We start from the raw sequence: 19,249 nt of genomic DNA, 5'->3' as shown, positions 1-19,249 counted from the left end.
GGTTGATGATGAGTTGATCATACGAGTCAGGCAGACTTTGAAGTAGAAGCTCCGCACGTTCAGTACCCTCTATTTTGCAACCCATTGTTGTAAGTTGCGAAAATAGAGTATTCAAAGTATTGATGTGTTCAGTAACTGACATGGATTCTGCCATTCGAAGAGTATACAATCTTCTTTTTAAGAAGATTTTATTATGTAAAGACTTGGCCTCATACAACCCTGTAAGAGTATCCCATATTTCCTTCGCCGTCTGCTTTTCCGCTACACTAGACAATACTTGATCAACTAGTGCCAAGTGTAGATCAGCAACTGCGTTGCTGTCTATGTCGTTCCACTTGCTATCATCAACAAAGTCTGTGGGTCTGCCTTCAATTGCAGTTAAGCAATTGTCTTTTCTCAGTATCGCTTTTATTTTCATTTTCCACAATGAGAAATTAGTCCCATTGAATTTTTCAACATCAAACTTTGTTGTACTCGACATTGTTATTTGCTTCACACCCTTCTAGATCGTTTCTGAATATTTTTGCGAACAATCGTGACAAACTGTACCGTCACCGAAATTTACTATTCACGTGAATAGTACTGTTCACCAAATTTACTATTCACAAATAGTACTTTCACATAAAACAGACAGAATAACCGAGGGCTCTGATACCACTGTTGGGGGGAGGAAGCACCACAACTAAAGTTTGATATGATGAAAATAATGAAAATAAATTGGAACGAGAATTTTACGTGGAAACCCCTCTAAATGATAAAAGGGAAAAACCACGGGTAGAAGGATCTCACTATAAAAATATGGAGTACACAGCTCTCAAATACAAGGAGAAAACAACAATTAACACTTCTCTCTTGTAAAAGGAACAACTACTAAAGAGGACACTCAAGACTACAATATTTATCTTGGTGTATAACTCTCTTTGTATTCTTACTCTCTCTTTCTGGGATGGGATAAATGAGGGCAAGAGGTCTTCTATTTATAGGAAACTAGAAACGCGTAAAATCCGCGTATTGAACCTCCCTTTTTGACTACGCGTTCAAAACGCATTTTGTTCCTTTTTGACTACGCGTTCAAAACGCGTTTTGACTATCTTGCATATATGTATCTCTCATAAATTAGCACAACAAATTATAATGAAAGTCATTCTTATAACACCAAACATTAAAAAGCTTCTTTCCTTTTTCCAAGATTCAATCTTTTCTAATACAAAAAAGAAGTATAAGAAAAATAGATATATATATATAGCACCCAATAAATTTTTTCCTTTATTTAATCAAAGCATAGAAAATTATACAGATAATTTTGCAAACTATTGTTCAAGCATCTCCTTAATTGTTCCCCATCAGCAGGCAAGTTGTGTGTAGTTCTAATTAATCTTGAACTTGGAATAGTGAGTGACTTTATCATCATCAAAACTAGAAATACTTCTCATCTTGTTTTTGACATGATCAATATAATTAGAAAACCTGTCATTATCATCTTTAGGACCTTCATTAATCTCATGATGATGAACTATAGTGATCATGTTATTTATAGAGGACTTGTTCATGGCTTTCATAGATTCAGCCGCCTTATTAAACTTGTTCGTTGCGCTATCGTCTCCTGCAATGTGATTATATTCTACACACACCTGTTCAGACATAATATAATCAACATGTTATCAAATCATGAGGTAAAAAAAAATATCTAGACAAACAACATGGATTTTAAGAGGTGAGCGGGCGGCCGGGGCACATGATATCATAATAAATGGAGAGGCAATTCAATTAATAATCAATAGTAGTACCATGTTGGAGGCGGTAGACAAGTTTTGATGATATTTGTCTTGAGAATATGTAATTTGCTGGCGATTTAACTCAAGTTGATCAGCAATAGCAGCTGGTTTAGATATGATAGCTTTAATATTAGCTGTATCATTCCTTTGATGATCTATTTTTGGCTTCGTACTAACAGTAGAAATGCGGCGAAATGATCGATAAGTTGGACTTATATTCACTGCTAATTTGAAAATCTTTTCACAAACTCCTTGGCTTGATTGGGACTCATGACTTTCTTTGTTGATGTTTTGGTTCTTCCCCATTTCAAAAGCTTCAACAACTATACTTGGGAAATCAGTAGCTAATTTGTGATTTGAGATGGGAAAAATGGGGTTGGACAGAACAAATAAATAAGAGGAGATTAAGGAATTTTATTTAGACCTTAATCATGTGCTACTCGTTTAATGTGAATTGTTTAATTCCATTGAGACTAAAATTTCCATCAGATATTCCTCATGGGACATATTTGCAGACAAATTATCTCCAAGATTCCACACAACTCACAAGGTTTAGATAGTCATTAAGGGGATCATATTCTCCTTAATTATAATTTTCCCTAATTAACAAAAAGATGATGAGTACATGTACCGTTGATGTACTCATCAAATAGTAAGTTAAAATGCATATATTACTTACTGTTTGGCTTAACTTATTTTTTTTGGTTTATAAGTTATTTTCAACTTATAAGCTATTTTAAATAAGCTAAGCCAAACATATCCAATTATTTTTTGGGGCTTATTTTAAGCACAAAATGGTTTTAAGTTTGTCAGCCAAACACTTAAAAAAGCTAAAAACATCTTATAACCAACTTATAATTAAGTCAATCCAAACGTACTCTTAATAACGATTTAGCAATAAAAATGTTAATTAAAGATATATATCTGCATATATTTATTAGGTTGGTATAAATATCAAATGCAGATAAATTTTTATCGTACATCAATTATTAAGAAAATGAAAATTTTGGTTTAGCTTTAATTGGACCTACGTCACAGTGCCTTCGTAATAAAAAAAATCGTCACCAATCACTAATTAGAAACGAGCGGTATCAGATACTATCTATACGGCTTCAAAGTCTAAAAGTGCATTTAGCTTTCGGTAAAATTTCAATGGCTTCTTGCTTGTAACAAGAATCTCATTATTTTTGTTGGAGACTACGTATGGAACTAGAATTTTGAGTTTATGAGTTTTATTATTTTTATAAAAAAAATTATCATTAAATTATCGATAAATTATTTATACATATTAAGTAAATTAATATAATATATGTGTCAAAGCTACTGAATTCTGTCAAATTCGTAATTGAAATGCTAGCTCTGCTCATGACGATAATGCGAACACCCTGCCTGCATCCTTGACGCTGAAGGAATAGAAAGAATAAACTAAAAGATAATAATATCACACCATTATGATTTGTAAAGGAAGAAAGAAAATTAACAAAGTGAAGAAAGAATAATATTTATGCGTCATCTAATTAGGTCGATGAGGGAATTAAGTTATTGTTGGATAAATCATAGATAGGTTGTTAACCTGTGTATATGTTTGGGTACTGGGTATGAGATGATAAGTGTTATAGTACTATGTATATATGTATTTACTATGTTGTAGTTACTTGTTCATTTTTCACTTACTGGCTAGCTACCAGTGCACCGTTATTTTTGTGTATTGATACTTCAGTTGCTCTATCTTTGTTGAATACAGGACATCTTCAGGCGGCTGTTGAGAGACCTCATATAGAAAATCGTTGATTAGTCAAACTTCAAGGGTGAGTCAGTTCTTTCAAGCTACCATGAAGTCTTCTCCATCTTGGTCCTTCCTTCAAGACTTGGGCTTTCAGACAATTGTTTGTGACTTTTGGGGTTGCTGTCACGCCCCGGGAGGGTACCATAGATATAATCGGCACCCGAAGGCCATTTTTGACCTCCGAGCGAACCACCTGGTCCAGTCACTCACCCATTCAATCACATTCTCTTAGAGAGAACTCAATTAATGAAATACTTTTCATAATATAAGGGCCGAAGGCAAAACATTTACAACCCAACAAGACAATAAAATAAACTCCTCGAGATAACAGCTCGACCTGCCCACACTCCAGTCTATGAAGCCTCTATCCAAGTCTAAAAGGTGCCAATGACAAGCCCATGGCTACCAACAATCAAAATAAAAGAAATGATAACAAAACTGTACAAGAAGGCTCAATATCCTCCGGTAACTAGGAGGACTCACCAATTAGCTGGGAGTGTAAGTGGATCTTCAACGGAGCGCCGGTTGATGATCTCTGGTACCTGTCGCTGCATCATAAAACGATGCAGGCCAAATGGCGTCAGTACATGGAATGTATGAGTATGTAAAATGGCCGGAGGAAACAACATCAAGAAAGCATCAACATCAACTCAGGATCTTAACTCATATATATATATATATATATATATATGACAACTCACTCAAATGTCCTAAGTCTAACAAGAATAGTTTAGACGGGGCTAACTCATAAACCACTCAACTCGACTGACTCAGAGCACTATCAAGACCTAAATGGGAGTTTCTCGTAACCGACAACCATCACCTATGAGCCGGTAATAGTACAATAATCAGACGTTGTTGCCACGTCCGTCCATACCTTGCCAGGGCATGAACGCCTCCCTAATTATGGATACCATTGATTAGTCAAGTCCTATCATTTCAAGACAATAAAATAGGAAACATCCGACTTTAACGGTTTGATCCCAAGGGAAGCATCCGACTTTAATGGTTCCATCCCTACCTACGTTGGCGGCGTAGTTTCTGAGGTTCGAGTATGGACTATACTCTCACCCGCCTCAGTGCTCAATACTCCTCCCATGACTCCATGCTCATAAAAATCCTCTAACCATCTCAAACAAGCCCTCACGGTTAGTTTCATGTGGTACATTACCACCTCGTCAACTCGATTCTCATTTCAACTCAAATAAGTCATAATGGCAAGTCTCATTTAGGACCTTGTCCACTCGTCGATTCCATCCTCACATCAACTCAATCAAACCTCATTTATATAAACATTTATGACATCTCCTCAAGATTCAACACAACTCTATGACTTCAACTCAACAATTCAAGTAGAATAGCGCATTTAAGGAAATTGACTTAGACAACATAATCACATGGCTAAAGAGATCAACAAGACATAACAACAAGTCATCTCCATCAACTCATACTAACATGAAGGATTTTAGGGACTTCTTATCTCAACAACCTCAACACATATAGCATTAAATAAATAGGAGACAAAGTTCATACAAACATAAACCATACCAAGAAACTCTATTTTCATGAACATCTAACCTCAAGGCAAGAGTAGGGCACATGGGTGGACTCAACCCATGTTGTGAATAGTCTTACATACCTTAGTGAAGACTTGAAGAAAACCTTGTGTTTGGGTCTTCAATGGAGGACTCCAATCTTGAAGCTCTTGGGACAACTCCTTGTTGGGAATGAAGAAGAAGAAGAAGATGAAGAAGAGAGAGGGAGAGAGGAAATTTCTAGGGCTTTTAGAGAGAGGGGGGGCTGAAAAATGATCCCCAAAATGCTAAGGCTGATATATATATAATTTGGGGCAATTCCCAAATTGCCCCTTCTTAAAAGTTCTAAAAATTAAGCCAAAACGCCCTTGGCGCGATAGTGGTGCGTCGCGCCCTTACAGCGCCAAGGCCAATTACGCCTAAAACCTGCACAACTTTTAGTGGTGCGTCGCGCCAAAGACCAAATGTAACACCCCTAAAAAAAATTCCTAAGATTCAGGCCTTTTTTACATACGTGTGGGGGGCCATCGTATTTATTTCGAAGTACGTGCTTGAGTTGAGATGAGTCCCTGGTAAATTTAAGAGCATTGGAGGTGATATGGGGTCATTGAGGGCCTCTAGGACTGAGCTAAGTCCAAAATATCCGTCGTGGCTAAGTTTAGGACTAGTTCATGTAAGGGTCAACTTTTAACGACCCTATCTTTCGAAAGACGTCAATTCGGGTGGTCCATGACCTATCAAATTAAAGGTCATCGAGTCTTCTTTCCAACGCTACTAAAAACGTAATTTTTGGAGTTCGGAGTCAAAAGATATGATGATCCGAAAACGAACTAGCACGACAGGGATTTCATTTTGGCCTGGGTTACAACTGCTGGGGAAATGGCCTTGGCGCTGTAAGGGAGCGACGCACCACTATCGCGCCAGAAACATGCCTCAGTAGTTTGATCCCTGGCGCGACGCGCCACTAAAAGTGTGCAGGGTTTTTCAGGCCAAATTCCCAGAATTTAGGACAATAGGCTTGGCGCTGTAAGGGCGCGACACGCCACTATCGCGCCAGAAACATGCCTCAGTAGTTTGGTTCCTGGCGCGACGTGCCACTAAACGTTGTGCAGGTTTTAGGCATAATTGGCCTTGGCGCTGTAAGAGCGCGACGCGCCACTATCGCGCCAAGGGCATTTTTGCCTAATTTTCAGAAATTGGAGAAAGGGCAATTTGGGAAATTTCCCAAATTTATATATACACAATCCTTGTGTATTTTGGGATCATTTTCTTCAGCCCCTCCCTCTCTCTAAAAGCCCTAGTTTCTCTCTCTACTCTTTTTCTCCACTTCTAACCAAAAATGAGTCCAAGAAGCTTTAAGATTAGAGTCCTCCATTGAAGACCCAACCTCAAGGTTTTCTCCAAGTCTTCACTAAGGTATGTAAGGCTATCCAAAACATGGGTTGAGTCCACCCATGTGCCCTATTCTTGTTTTGAGGTTAGATATCCATGAAAATGGAGTTTCTTGGTATGGTACATGTTTGAATGAGTATTGTTCCCATCTTATTTAATTATTTATGTGTTAATGTTGTTGAGCTAAGAGGTTCCTAAAATGAGCCCTTATATGAGTATGAGATGATGAAGAAATGAGTTGATAAATATGTTTTGTTCGTCTTATTAATTATGTAGATTTGATAAAGTATACTATCTTCTTAAATATGTCGCCTATTATAAGAATATCGATTTGAAGTCTTGAAGATGTGATGAGTCATAAAGATTTTTCTCAAATGGATGGAGGTAATGATTGATTTTATATCTAGATGATGTACATATATGCATTTTAACACTTCCTTGAAGATATGATTGAGATTGAGCATTGAGATTAAGATTTGATTGTGATAGAGTTGATGAGTTGACAAGGTTGTAATGAGACTTGTCGATATGATTTGATTGAATTGATTGGATGGAGTTTTATGGGTATTGAGTCTTGGGAGAAGTATCGAGCACCGAATTGGGCAAGAGTATAGTCCATACTCGAACCCAATAACTGCGTCGCCAAACATAGGGGGGATGGAACCGTTAAAGTCGGATGCTTCCCCGAGAGAGTTGTCTTGACATTATAGGACCTGGTTGGATTGGATCCATGATTTGTTGACTCGTTCATGCCCCTGGCAAAGTATGAGCAGACGCGGCAACAACGTCGGTTTATTGTACTTTCACTAGCTCATAAGTGATGGTTGTCGGTTAAGAGAAACTCCCAAATAGGTGTTGATAGTACTCTGAGTCGGATTGAGTTGATTTGTATATGATTGGTCCCGTCTAGATCATATTCGTGTTTAGACTTAGGACATTTGATTGAGTTGTCATCCTTTTTGAGTTGAGATCCCGAGTTGATTGATTCTTTCTTGATGTCCATTGTATTCGGCCATTTTACATACTCGTACATTCCATATACTGACGCCATTTGGCCTGCATCATTTCATGATGCAGAGACAGGTACAAGAGATCATCAACCGGCGCTCCGTTGAAGATCCACTACACTCCTAGTCAGTCGGTGAGTCCTCCTAGTTCCCGGAGGATATTGGGCCTTCTTGTACAGCTTTTGATTGTCTTTTCTTTATCTAGATTGTCGGTAGCCATGGACTTGTCATTGGCACCTTTTTGACTTGAATAGAGGCTTCATAGACTGGAGTGTGGGAGATTGAACTGTAATTTTGATGAGTCTTAATTTACTACTCTTATTGGATTGAAATATTTGGCCTTCGGCCCTTATGTTATGAGAAGTGTTTCCTTAATTGAGTTTCCGCTAAGAGAATATGCTTGAATGAATGAGCGACTGTACCAAGTGGTTCACTCGGAGGTCAGAAATGGCCTTCAGGTGCAGGTTACGTCTAGGGTACCCTCCCGGGGCGTGACAAACATGGTATCAGAGCACAGAGTTCAAGTGTCCTAGGGAGTCTATGAAGCCGTGTCTAGTAGAGTCTTGCTTATGGATGTGTTGTGCACCACACTTATAAGCAGAAGGCTATAGGACATTAGGAATTGTTTCACTTCTTTCATACTTTGAATTCGTGCTATGGAGTTAAACTCCATGAAACTTCCTTTCTAATTCGTGCGTTTATACGTTACAGATAATGCCTCCTAAACGTACCGCTAGCCAGGGGAATATTGATAATGCAGGGATGCCATAGTCAGAGGCACGCCCAGCAAGGGCTAGAGGCCGACTCGCGAGATATGCGGAGGCACCTCAAGTGTCATCTACCCCACCTGCACCCACATCAGAGGTTGAATTTCGAGGGGCAATTGCAATGCTCACGCAACTAATGGCTGCCCTAAGCGGTAATCAGAGTTCGCCGACTCTCAGCTCTAGTTCCCAGGAGCCACCTGCTGCCATTAGAATTAGAGACTTTCTGAGGATGAACCCACCGGCATTTACGGGTTCTAAGGTTAATGAAGATCCCCAGAACTTTATTGATAAAATGTGGAAGATTCTGAAAGCTATGCATGCTACGGAAATTGAGGGGGTCGAGTTGGTGTCTTATCAACTCAAAGATGTGGCAAATATTTGGTATAGCCAATGGGAACAGGGAAGGGGTGAAGATGCTGAGCCTGCTAGGTGGGATGAGTTTGAGGGAGCCTTCCTTGACCACTTCTTTCCCCGAGAATTGAGGGAAGCGAAAGTGGAGGAATTTGTAAACCTAAAATAGGAAGGTACGTCGGTTAAAGAGTATGGCCTAAAGTTCATCCAGTTGTCCAGGTATGCTCCAGAAATGATTCCTGATGTGAGGTCAAATATGAGGAAGTTTGTCTCTGGATTAGGGAGGCATGTGAAGAAGGAATGCAAGGCAGCATTGTTGATCTCGGATATGGATCTTTCCAGATTAATGATGTATGCTCAATAGGTAGAGGAGGAGAAGAGAAAAGATAGAGAAGAGCACCTGAGCAAAAAGGCAAGGTCATCTGGGCAGGAGAATGAGTAGAGGCAAAGCAAGGGCAACAGGTCCTTCTTCCAGAAGAGGCCTTCCACCTATGCCTCATCTACCGCCAGTGCACCGATGCCGCAGAACAGGTATGATCGGCAGGGACAAAGTCGCCAGAATTTCAAGCCACAAGGTTCTCAACCCCAAGCTAGCATGAGTCAGGATGCGCAGGGGAAACCACCATATGTCAAGTGTGGTAAGCTTCACTTGGGAGAGTGCAGAATGGGAAGGATGGGTTGTTATAAATGCGGCCAAATAGACTATTTTCAGAAAGAGTGCCCAGCATGGGGGAACAGAGCCCGATCCTCTGCCACCACACCACCAGCCAGAGATAGTCAGAGGGGCACTACTCTAGGTACGAGTGGAGGTACAAACCGCCTATATGCCATGGGTAGTCGCCAAGATCAGGAGAACTCACCAAACGTCGTGACGGGTATGATTCGAGTCTCTTTCTTTGATTGCTATGTATTGATGGATCCAGGTGCCACCTTATCTTTTGTGACTCCCTATGTGGCTAGTAAGTTCAATAAAATCCCTGAACGTCCTCTTGAGCCCTTTTGTGTGGCCACTCCTGTCGGTGATTATGTCTTAGCTGAGAGAGTCTATAGAGATTGCACTGTGTCAATTCATCACAGGGACACCTTGGCTGACTTGGTTGAGTTAGACATGGTTGATTTCGACGTGATCCTTGGCATGGACTGGCTTTATGTCTGTTATGCCTCTATTGATTGTAGGACTCAAATTGTCACATTCAAATTCCCGAACGAGGCTGTCATAGAGTGGTAGGGTAGCCCTATTGTGCCTAAGGGTAAGTTTATTTTATACCTTAGGGACAGGAAGCTAATCTCGAAAGGGTGTGTTTATCACATTGTCCGAGTGAAAGATGACAGCATTGAGTCCCCATCTCTTGAGTCGGTTCCAATTGTCAACGAATTTCCAGATGTATTTCCCGAAGATTTGCCTAAAGTCCCTCCTGATAGGGAGATCGACTTCGGGATTGATATTCTTCCTGATACCCAGCCTATCTCAATTCCTCCATATAGAATGGCTTCGGTTGAGTTGAAGGAGTTGAAGGAGCAGCTGAAAGACTTGCTAGATAAGGGATTCATTAGGCCGAGTGTCTCACCATGGGGTGCTCCGGTCCTATTTGTGCGGAAGAAGGATGGGTCCCTTAGAATGTGTATCGACTACAGGCAGTTAAATAAGGTCACCGTAAAGAACAAATACCCTCTCCCCAGAATAGATGACTTATTCGACCAACTTCAAGGTGCCACTTGTTTCTCAAAGATAGACTTGAGATCCGGCTACCACCAGTTGAAGGTGAGAGAATGCGATGTTCCGAAGACTACTTTCCGGACTCGTTATGGCCACTTTGAATTTTTGGTCATGTATTTTGGGTTGACTAATGCTCCTGCCGCTTTTATGGATCTCATGAACGGAGTATTCAAATTGTATCTTGATATGTTTGTGATTGTATTCATAGGTGATATTCTGGTTTACTCCAAGAATGAAGAGGAGCACGCCTATCATCTTAGAGTTGTTTTACAAACTTTGAGGGACCAGGTATTATATGCAAAGTTCTTTAAATGTGAATTTTGGCTTGCATCAGTGGCCTTCTTAGGCCACATTGTATCTGGAGATGGTATTCAGGTTGACGCCTAGAAGATTGAGGCTGTGAAGAATTGGCCCAAACCCACATCCCCGACAGAGATAAGGAGCGTTTTGGGTTTGGCTGGCTATTATCAAAGGTTTGTAGAGGGATTCTCATCCATATCATCACCATTGACTAAGCTAACTCAAAAGAAGGCTAAGTTCCAATGGTCAGATGCTTGTGAGAAGAGTTTCCAGAAATTAAAAACCAAACTAACCACTGCTCCTGTTCTAACCTTGCCCAATGGAACAGAGGGCTTTGTGATCTATTGTGATGCATCTAGAGTTGGTTTGGGCTGTGTGCTGATGCAGAGGGAAAATGTGATAGCATATACTTCAAGACAGCTTAAGGTTCATGAGAGAAATTACCCAACTCATGACCTTGAGCTGGCAGTTGTGGTATTTACCCTTAAATTTTGGCGCCACTACTTGTATGGAGTTCATGTTGATGTGTTCATCGATCACAAGAGCTTACAATAAGTCTTCAGCCAGAAGAAACTCAACCTGAGGCAAAGGAAATGGCTCGAGCTACTCAAAGACTATGATATAAGCATACTCTACCATCCAGGTAAAGCTAATGTTGTTGCTGATGCTCTTAGCAGGTTGTCTATGGGTAGCACTGCCCATATGGAGGAGGGAAGGAAAGAATTGGCTAGAGAGGTGCACAGATTAGCCCGATTGGGAGTTCGTCTTGAAGAGAACAATGAAGGTGGAGTGAATGTTCAGGATGGGGATGCATCCTCACTTATGGCAGAGGTAAAGGAGAAACAAGTCCAAGATCCCGTCCTTCTCCAATTGAAGGGAGTTGTTCACAAACCAGAGGTAATGGTTTTTACCAAAGGGGAAGATGGTGTGTTGAGGTACCAAAATAGATTATGTGTACGTGATATCGATGATGTTCGAGAGAGGATTATAGCCGAAGTGCATAGTTCTAGATACTCTATTCATTCGGGCTTTACAAAAATGTACCATGACTTGAGGGAAATCTATTGGTGGAGTGGGATAAAGAGAGATGCAAAGGGGGAAGGTGATAACCTATGCGTCAAGACAACTTAAGCTTCATGAGAAGAATTACCCAACTCATGACCTTGAGCTGGCAGCTGTGGTGTTTGCACTTAAAATCTGGCGCCACTACTTGTATGGAGTGCACATTGATGTATTCACCGATCACAAGAGCTTGCAATACGTCTTTAGCAAGAAGGAACTCAACCTGAGGCAAAGGAGATGGCTTGAGCTACTCAAGAACTATGATATGAGCATCCTCTACCATCCAGGTAAAGCTAATGTTGTTGCTGATGCTCTTAGCAGGTTGTCCATGGGTAGCACTAGCCACGTGGAGGAAGGAAGGAGGGAATTGGCAAAGAAGGTACACAGATTAGCCCGATTAGGAGTTCATCTGGAAGAGAATAATGAAGGCGGAGTTACAGTTGAGGATGGGTCTACATCCTCACTTGTGGCAGAAGTGAAGGAAAAGCAAGACCAAGATCCCGCCCTTCTCCAATTGAAGGGAGTAGTACACAAACAAAAGGTAATGGTTTTTACCCAAGGGGGAGATGGTGTATTGCGGTACCAAAATAGATTGTGTGTGCTGGATGTCGATGATGTTTGAGAGAGGATTATGGCTGAAGCGCATAGTTCTAGATACTCTATTCATCCGGGTTCCACAAAAATATACCATGACTTGAGAGAGATCTATTGGTGGAGTGGGATGAAAAGGGATATTGCGGAATTCGTTTCCAAATGCCCGAATTATCAACAAGTGAAGGTTGAGCATCAAAGACCCTGTGGTCTAGCCCAAAACATAGAAAATCCAGAATGGAAGTGGGAGATGATCAACATGGACTTTATTACAGGCTTGCCGAAGTCCCGAAAGCAACATGATTCCATTTGGGTGATTGTGGATAGAATGATGAAATCAGCTCACTTCTTGGTGGTTAAGACTACTGACACCGCAGAAGATTATGCAAAGTTGTATATACAGGAGATCGTCAGATTGCATGGGGTTCCTTTGTCTATCATCTCAGACAGAGGAGCTCAATTCACTTCCCAATTTTGGAAATCCTTTCAGAAGAGATTAGGTTCGAGGGTGAACTTGAGTACAACCTTCCATCCCCAGACAGATGGCCAAGCAGAGTGCACCATTCAGACATTGAAAGATATGTTGAGGGCGTGTGTGCTTGACTTCAAGGGGAATTGGGATGATCACTTGCCTCTCATAGAGTTTGCATATAACAATAGCTATCATGTAAGCATTTAAATGGCTCCTTATGAAGCCTTGTATGGGAAGATGTGTAGATCGCCCATTGGGTGGTTTGAAGTAGGTGAAGCCAAGTTGATTGGGCCTGACCTCGTTCATCAAGCCATAGAGAAGGTACGAGTTATCCGAGAGAGGCTAAAGACAGCCCAAAGTCGCCAAAAATCTTACACCGATATGAGGAGGAGAGACTTAGAGTTTGAGGTGGATGATTGGGTGTATTTGAAAGTGTCACCCATAAAGGGTGTCATGAGGTTTGGAAAGAAGGGGAAACTTAGTCCTCGATATATTGGCCCGTACCAAATTTTGAGGCGGATCGGGAGTGTTGCTTATAAGTTGGACCTACCCTCAGAGCTAACTTCCATTCATCCGGTGTTCCACGTTTGAATATTGAAAAAGTGCTTGGGCGATCCCTCATTGGTAGTCCCTATTGAAAGCGTTGGAATTAAGGATAGCTTATCCTATGAGGAGGTCCCAATCCAAATTCTTGATCGCCAAATCCGTAAATTGAGAAACAAAGAAGTCACCTCAGTCAAAGTTTTGTGGAGGAATCAACTTGTTGAGGAAGCCACATGGGAAGCAGAGGAAGCCATGAAATCTAAATATCCACATCTATTCGTGCCTACCGAGGAGAATATTGAAGGTAATGACTATTTCCTTGACTCGAATTCATTTATGCCTTTTTGAGTTTGATTGATACTTGATTGAAAATTTGATTGATTAAATGACTGAGTTTTGATTGTGATTTGTACCCCGAGTCCATTCTTGGTTGCTCATCATTCGAGGACGAATGATCCCAAGGGGGAGATAATGTAACACCCCTCAAAAATTTTCCTAAGATTCGGGCCTTCTTTGCATACGTGTGGGGGCCCATCGTATTTATTTCGAAGTATGTGCTTGAGTTGAGATGAGTCCCTAGTAAATTTAAGAGCGTTGGAGGTGATGTGGGGTCATTGAGGGCCTCTAGGACCAAGAATTCGAAGTGGCCATAACGAGTCTGGAAAACAGTCTTCGGAATATCACATTCTCTCACCTTCAACTGGTGGTAGCCGGATCTCAAGTCTATCTTTGAGAAACAAGTGGCACCTTGAAGTTGATCAAATAAGTCATCTTTTCTAGGGAGAGGGTATTTGTTCTTTATGGTGACCTTATTCAGCTGTTTGTAGTTGATACACATTCTAAGGTACCCATCTTTCTTTCGAACAAACAGGACCGGAGCTCCCCATGGTGAGACACTCGGCCTAATAAATCCCTTATCTAATAAGTCCTTCAACTGCTCCTTCAACTCTCTCAACTCAGTTGGAGCCATTTTATATGGAGGGATTGAGATAGGCTGGGTATCAGGAAGAATATCAATCCCAAAGTCAATCTCCCTATCAGGAGGGACTCCAGGCAGATCCTCAAGAAAGACATCCAGAAACTCATTGACAATCGGAACTGACACAAGGGATGGAGACTCAATGTTGTCGTCTTTTACTCGGACAAGATAATAAATTCACCCCTTTGAGATTAACTTCCTGGACCTAAGGTATAAAATAAACTTACCCTTAGGCGCAACAGGACTACCCTTCCACTCTATGATAGCCTCATTTGGGAATTTGAACGTGACAATCTGAGTTCTACAATCAATAGAGGCATAACAGACATAGAGCCAGTCCATGCCAAGGATCATGTCAAAATCAACCATTTTCAACTCAACTAGGTCGGCCAAAGTATCCCTGTGATAAATGGACACAGTGAAATCTCTATATACTCTCTCAGCTAAGACAGAATCACTGACAGGAGTGGCCACACTAAAAGGCTCAAGAAGACATTCAGGAATTTTATTGAATTTACTAGCCACATAAGGAGTCACAAAAGATAGGGTGGCACCCGGATCCATTAATACATAACAATCAAAAGAAGAGACTCGAATCATACCCGTCACGACGTTTAGAGAGTTCTCTTGATCTTGGCGACTACCCATAGCATATAAACGGTTGGTACCTCCGTTGGTGCCTGAAGTAGTGCCCCTCTGATTACCTCTAGCCGACGGTGCGGTGGCAGAATGCTGGACTCTATTTCCCCCTATTGGACACTCCCTCTGAAAATGGCCCATTTGGATGCATTTATAACAACCAACCCTTCCCGCTCTGCATTCTCCCAAGTGGAGCCTACCACACTTACTGCATGATGGCTTCCCCCTCGCACCTTGACTTACACTGGCCTGGGATTGAGAACCCTAGGGTCTGAAATTGCGATGACTCTATCCCTGCCGATCATACCTGTTCTATGGCATAGGTGCGCTGGCGGTAGATGAGGCATGATTGGGAGGTCTCTTCTGGAAGAAGGACCTGTTGCCCTTGCTTTGCCTCAGTTCACCCTCAGGGCCCGCTGATTTTGCCTTCTTGCTCAGATGCTCCTCTTTGTCTTTTTTTTTCTCATCCTCCACCTGTTGAGCATACACCATTAGTCTAGAAATATCCATGTCCGAGATCAACAATGCTGCTTTGCACTCCTTCTTCACATGCCTCCCTAATCCGGAGATGAACTTCCTCATCTTTGACCTCACATCAAGAATCATTTCTGGAGCATACCTGGACAGCTGGATGAACTTCAGGCTATACTTCTTAACGGTCATGCCTTCTTGCTTCAGATTCACAAATTCCTCCACTTTCGCTTCCCTCAATTCTCGGGGAAAAAAGTGGTCAAGGAAGGCTCCCTCAAATTCATCCCATCTAGCAGGTTCAGCATCTTTAGCTCTACCTTGTTCCCATTAGTTATACCAAATGTTTGCCACATCTTTGAGTTGATAGGACACCAACTCAACTCCCTCAATCTCCGTGGAATGCATAGCTTTCAGAATTTTCCACATCTCATCAATAAAGTTTTGGGGATCTTCATCTACCTTAGAACCCGTGAATGCCGGTGGATTCATCCTCAGAAAGTCTCTAATTCTAGTGGCAGCAGATGGCTCCTGGTAACTAGAGCTGAGAGCCGGCGAACTCTGGTTACCATTCCAGGAAGCCATTAATTGAGTGAGCATGGCAATCGACCCTCGGAATTCTGCGTCTAACGTGGGTGCAGGCAGAGTAGCTGGCACTTGAGGTGCCTCCGCATACCTCGTGGGTCGGCCTCTAGCCCGTGCTGGGCGTACCTCCGATTGGGGCATCTCGGCGTTGTCAATGTTTCTCTGGCTAGCCGTACGTTTAGGAGGCATTATCTATAACGTACAAATGCATGAATTAGAAAGGAGTTTTATAGAGTTTAACTCTATCGCACGAAGTCAGAGTACGAAAGAGGTGAAACAATTCCAAATGTCCTATAGCCTCCTGATTATAAGTGTGGTGCACAACACACCCATAAGCAAGACTCTACTAGACACGGCTTCATAGACTCCCTAGGACACTTGAACTCTGTGCTCTGATACCATGTTTGTCACGTCCCAAGAGGGTACCCTAGACCTAACCGGCACCCGAAGGCCATTTCTGACCTCCGAGCGAACCACCTGGTCTAGTCACTCACCCATTCAATCACATTCTCTTAGCGAGAACTCAATTAATGAAATACTTTTCATAATATAAGGGCCGAAGGCCAAACATTTACAACCCAACAAGACAATAAAATAAACTCCTCGAGATAACAACTCAACCTTCCCACACTCCAGTCTATGAAGCCTCTATCCAAGTCTAAAAGGTTCCAATGACAAGCCCATGGCTACCAACAATCAAAATAAAAGAAATGATAATAAAACTGTACAAGAAGGCTCAATATCCTCCGGGAACTAGAAAGACTCACCAACTAGCTGAAGTGTAAGTGGATCTTCAATGGAGCGCCGGTTGATGATCTCTAGTACCTGTTGCTGCATCATAAAACGATGCAGACTAAATGGCGTCAGTACATGGAATGTATGAGTATGTAAAATGGCCGGAGGAAACAACATCAAGAAAGCATCAACATCAACTCAGGATCTTAACTCATATATATATATATATATAAATATAGGACAACTCACTCAAATGTCCTAAGTCTAACAAGAATAGTTTAGATGGGGCTAACTCATAAACAACTCAACTCGACTGACTCAGAGCACTATCAAGACCTAAATAGGAGTTTCTCTTAACCGACAACCATCACCTATGAGCTGGTGATAGTACAACAATCAGACATTGTTGCCACGTCCGTCCATACCTTGCTAGGGCATGAATGCCTCCCTAATCATGGATACCATCGATTAGTCAAGTCCTATCATTTCAGGACAATAAAATAGGAAACATCCGACTTTAACGGTTCGATCCCAAGGGAAGCATCCGACTTTAACGGTTCCATCCCTACCTACGTTGGCAGCGTAGTTTCTGGGGTTCGAGTATGGACTGTACTCTCACCCGCCTCAGTGCTCGATACTCCTCTCATGACTCCATGCTCATAAAAATCCTCTAATCATCTCAAACAAGCCTTCACGGCTAGTTTCATGTGGTACATTGCCACCTCGTCAACTCGGTTCTCATTTCAACTCAATCAAGTCATAATGGCAAGTCTTATTTAGGACCTTGTCCATTCGTCGATTCCATCCTCACATCAACTCAATCAAACCTCATTTATATAAACATTTATGACATCTTCTCAAGATTCAATACAACTCTATGACTTCAACTCAACAATTCAAGTAGAATAGCGCATTTAAGGAAATTGACTTAGACAACATAATCACATGGCTAAAGAGATCAACAAGACATAACAACAAGTCATCTCCATCAACTCATACTAACATGAAGGATTTTAGGAACTTCTTATCTCAACAATCTCAACATATATAGCATTAAAAAAATAGGAGACAAAGTTCATACAAACATAAACAATACAAAGAAACTCTATTTTCATGAACATCTAACCTCAAGGCAAGAGTAGGGCACATGGGTGGACTCAACCCATGTTGTGAATAGCCTTACATACCTTAGTGAAGACTTGAAGAAAACCTTGTGTTTGGGTCTTCAATGGAGGACTCCAATCTTGAAGCTCTTGGGACAACTCCTTGTTGGGAATGAAGAAGAAGAAGAAGATGAAGAAGAGAGAGGGAGAGAGGAAATTTCTAGGGCTTTTAGAGAGAGAGGAGGCTGAAAAATGATCCCCAAAATGCTAAGGCTGATACATATATAATTTGGGGCAATTCCCAAATTGCCCCTTCTTAAAAGTTCTAAAAATTAAGCCAAAACGCCCTTGGCGCGATAGTGGCGCATCGCGCCCTTACAGCGCCAAGGCCAATTACGCTTAAAACCTACACAACTTTTAGTGGCGCGTCACGCCAGGGACCAAACTACTGAGGCATGTTCCTGGAGCGATAGTGGCGCATCGCGCCACTGCGGCGCCAAGGCCATTGTTCTGAGTTCTAGGAATTTGGCCTGAAAAACCCTGCACAACTTTTAGTGGCTCGTCGCGCCAGGGGCCAAACTACTGAGGCATGTTCCTGGTGCGATAGTGGTGCGTCGCGCCACTGCGGCGCCAAGCCCAGATTTTCAGTAGTTGAACCCTATGCCTGAAATTCCTGTCGTGCTAGTCCGTCTTAGGATCGTCATACCTTTCGACTCCGAACTCCAAAAATTACCTTTTTGGTGGCGTTGGAAAGAAGACTCAACGACCTCTAATTTAATAGGTCGTGGTCCACCTATATTTCCGTCTCTCAAAAGATAGGGTCGTTAGAAGTCGACTCCTCATACAAACTCGTCCTAAAACTTAGCCACGGCGAACCTTCTTGGTCTTAGCTTGGTCCTAGGGACCCCACCTCACCTCCAACACTTTTCAATTACTCGGGGACTCATCCTAACTCAAGCACATATACTTCGAAATAATTGAGTTAGTCCCTACACGAATACAACAATGGTCTGAATCTTAGGAAAATTTTTGAGGGGTGTTATAGTTGCGTCCCCACTTTTTTTTCTTTACACTTGTTATTTCACTAGTGTTTTGGTATGATGACTTTTAAATTCTAGGGGTATTTTCTCATGTTTAGTGAACTGACCGAGTTTATGGGAACTCAACGCCATTTTCTTATATTTAATCTATATACATCTTAAACTGCTTATCTATTACAATTTCCGTTTAGTTTTGGGTTGTTGTAGTGGTTTTCCCACTGGAGAGTTTGTGTGGGTGTCAATTATGGTGGGTCAGGGTCGTGACAAAAACTTACCTATAATATGTATAATATATTGAATTTAAAATATATTATAATTATTTTTAATTTTTTCTCTTATTAACGGTGCTAAAATATATTATTGTATGAAAAATATTTTATTTATATATTCACCATGTGCATT

At 41.4% G+C, this 19,249-nt stretch overlaps 1 protein-coding gene across 1 annotated transcript; it reads right to left on the bottom strand.

The window, feature by feature from the left end:
- Positions 1 to 1,162: 1,162 nt before the first annotated feature.
- On the bottom strand, positions 1,163 to 2,244 carry LOC129881759 (uncharacterized). The gene is made up of 2 exons (XM_055955869.1): positions 1,788 to 2,244; positions 1,163 to 1,631 (listed from the first exon to the last, which is right to left on the bottom strand). The coding sequence occupies exons 1-2, from the start codon at positions 2,079 to 2,081 to the stop codon at positions 1,368 to 1,370; spliced, it is 558 nt and encodes a 185-aa protein (XP_055811844.1). The 5' UTR covers positions 2,082 to 2,244; the 3' UTR covers positions 1,163 to 1,367.
- Between the last annotated feature and the right edge of the window lie 17,005 nt (positions 2,245 to 19,249).

Source organism: Solanum dulcamara, chromosome 3, assembly GCF_947179165.1.
Source record: "Solanum dulcamara chromosome 3, daSolDulc1.2, whole genome shotgun sequence".
Classification (NCBI taxonomy): domain Eukaryota; kingdom Viridiplantae; phylum Streptophyta; class Magnoliopsida; order Solanales; family Solanaceae; genus Solanum; species Solanum dulcamara.
Note: the sequence above shows the minus strand (reverse complement) of the source record. Positions and strands in the feature narration are given on the sequence as shown.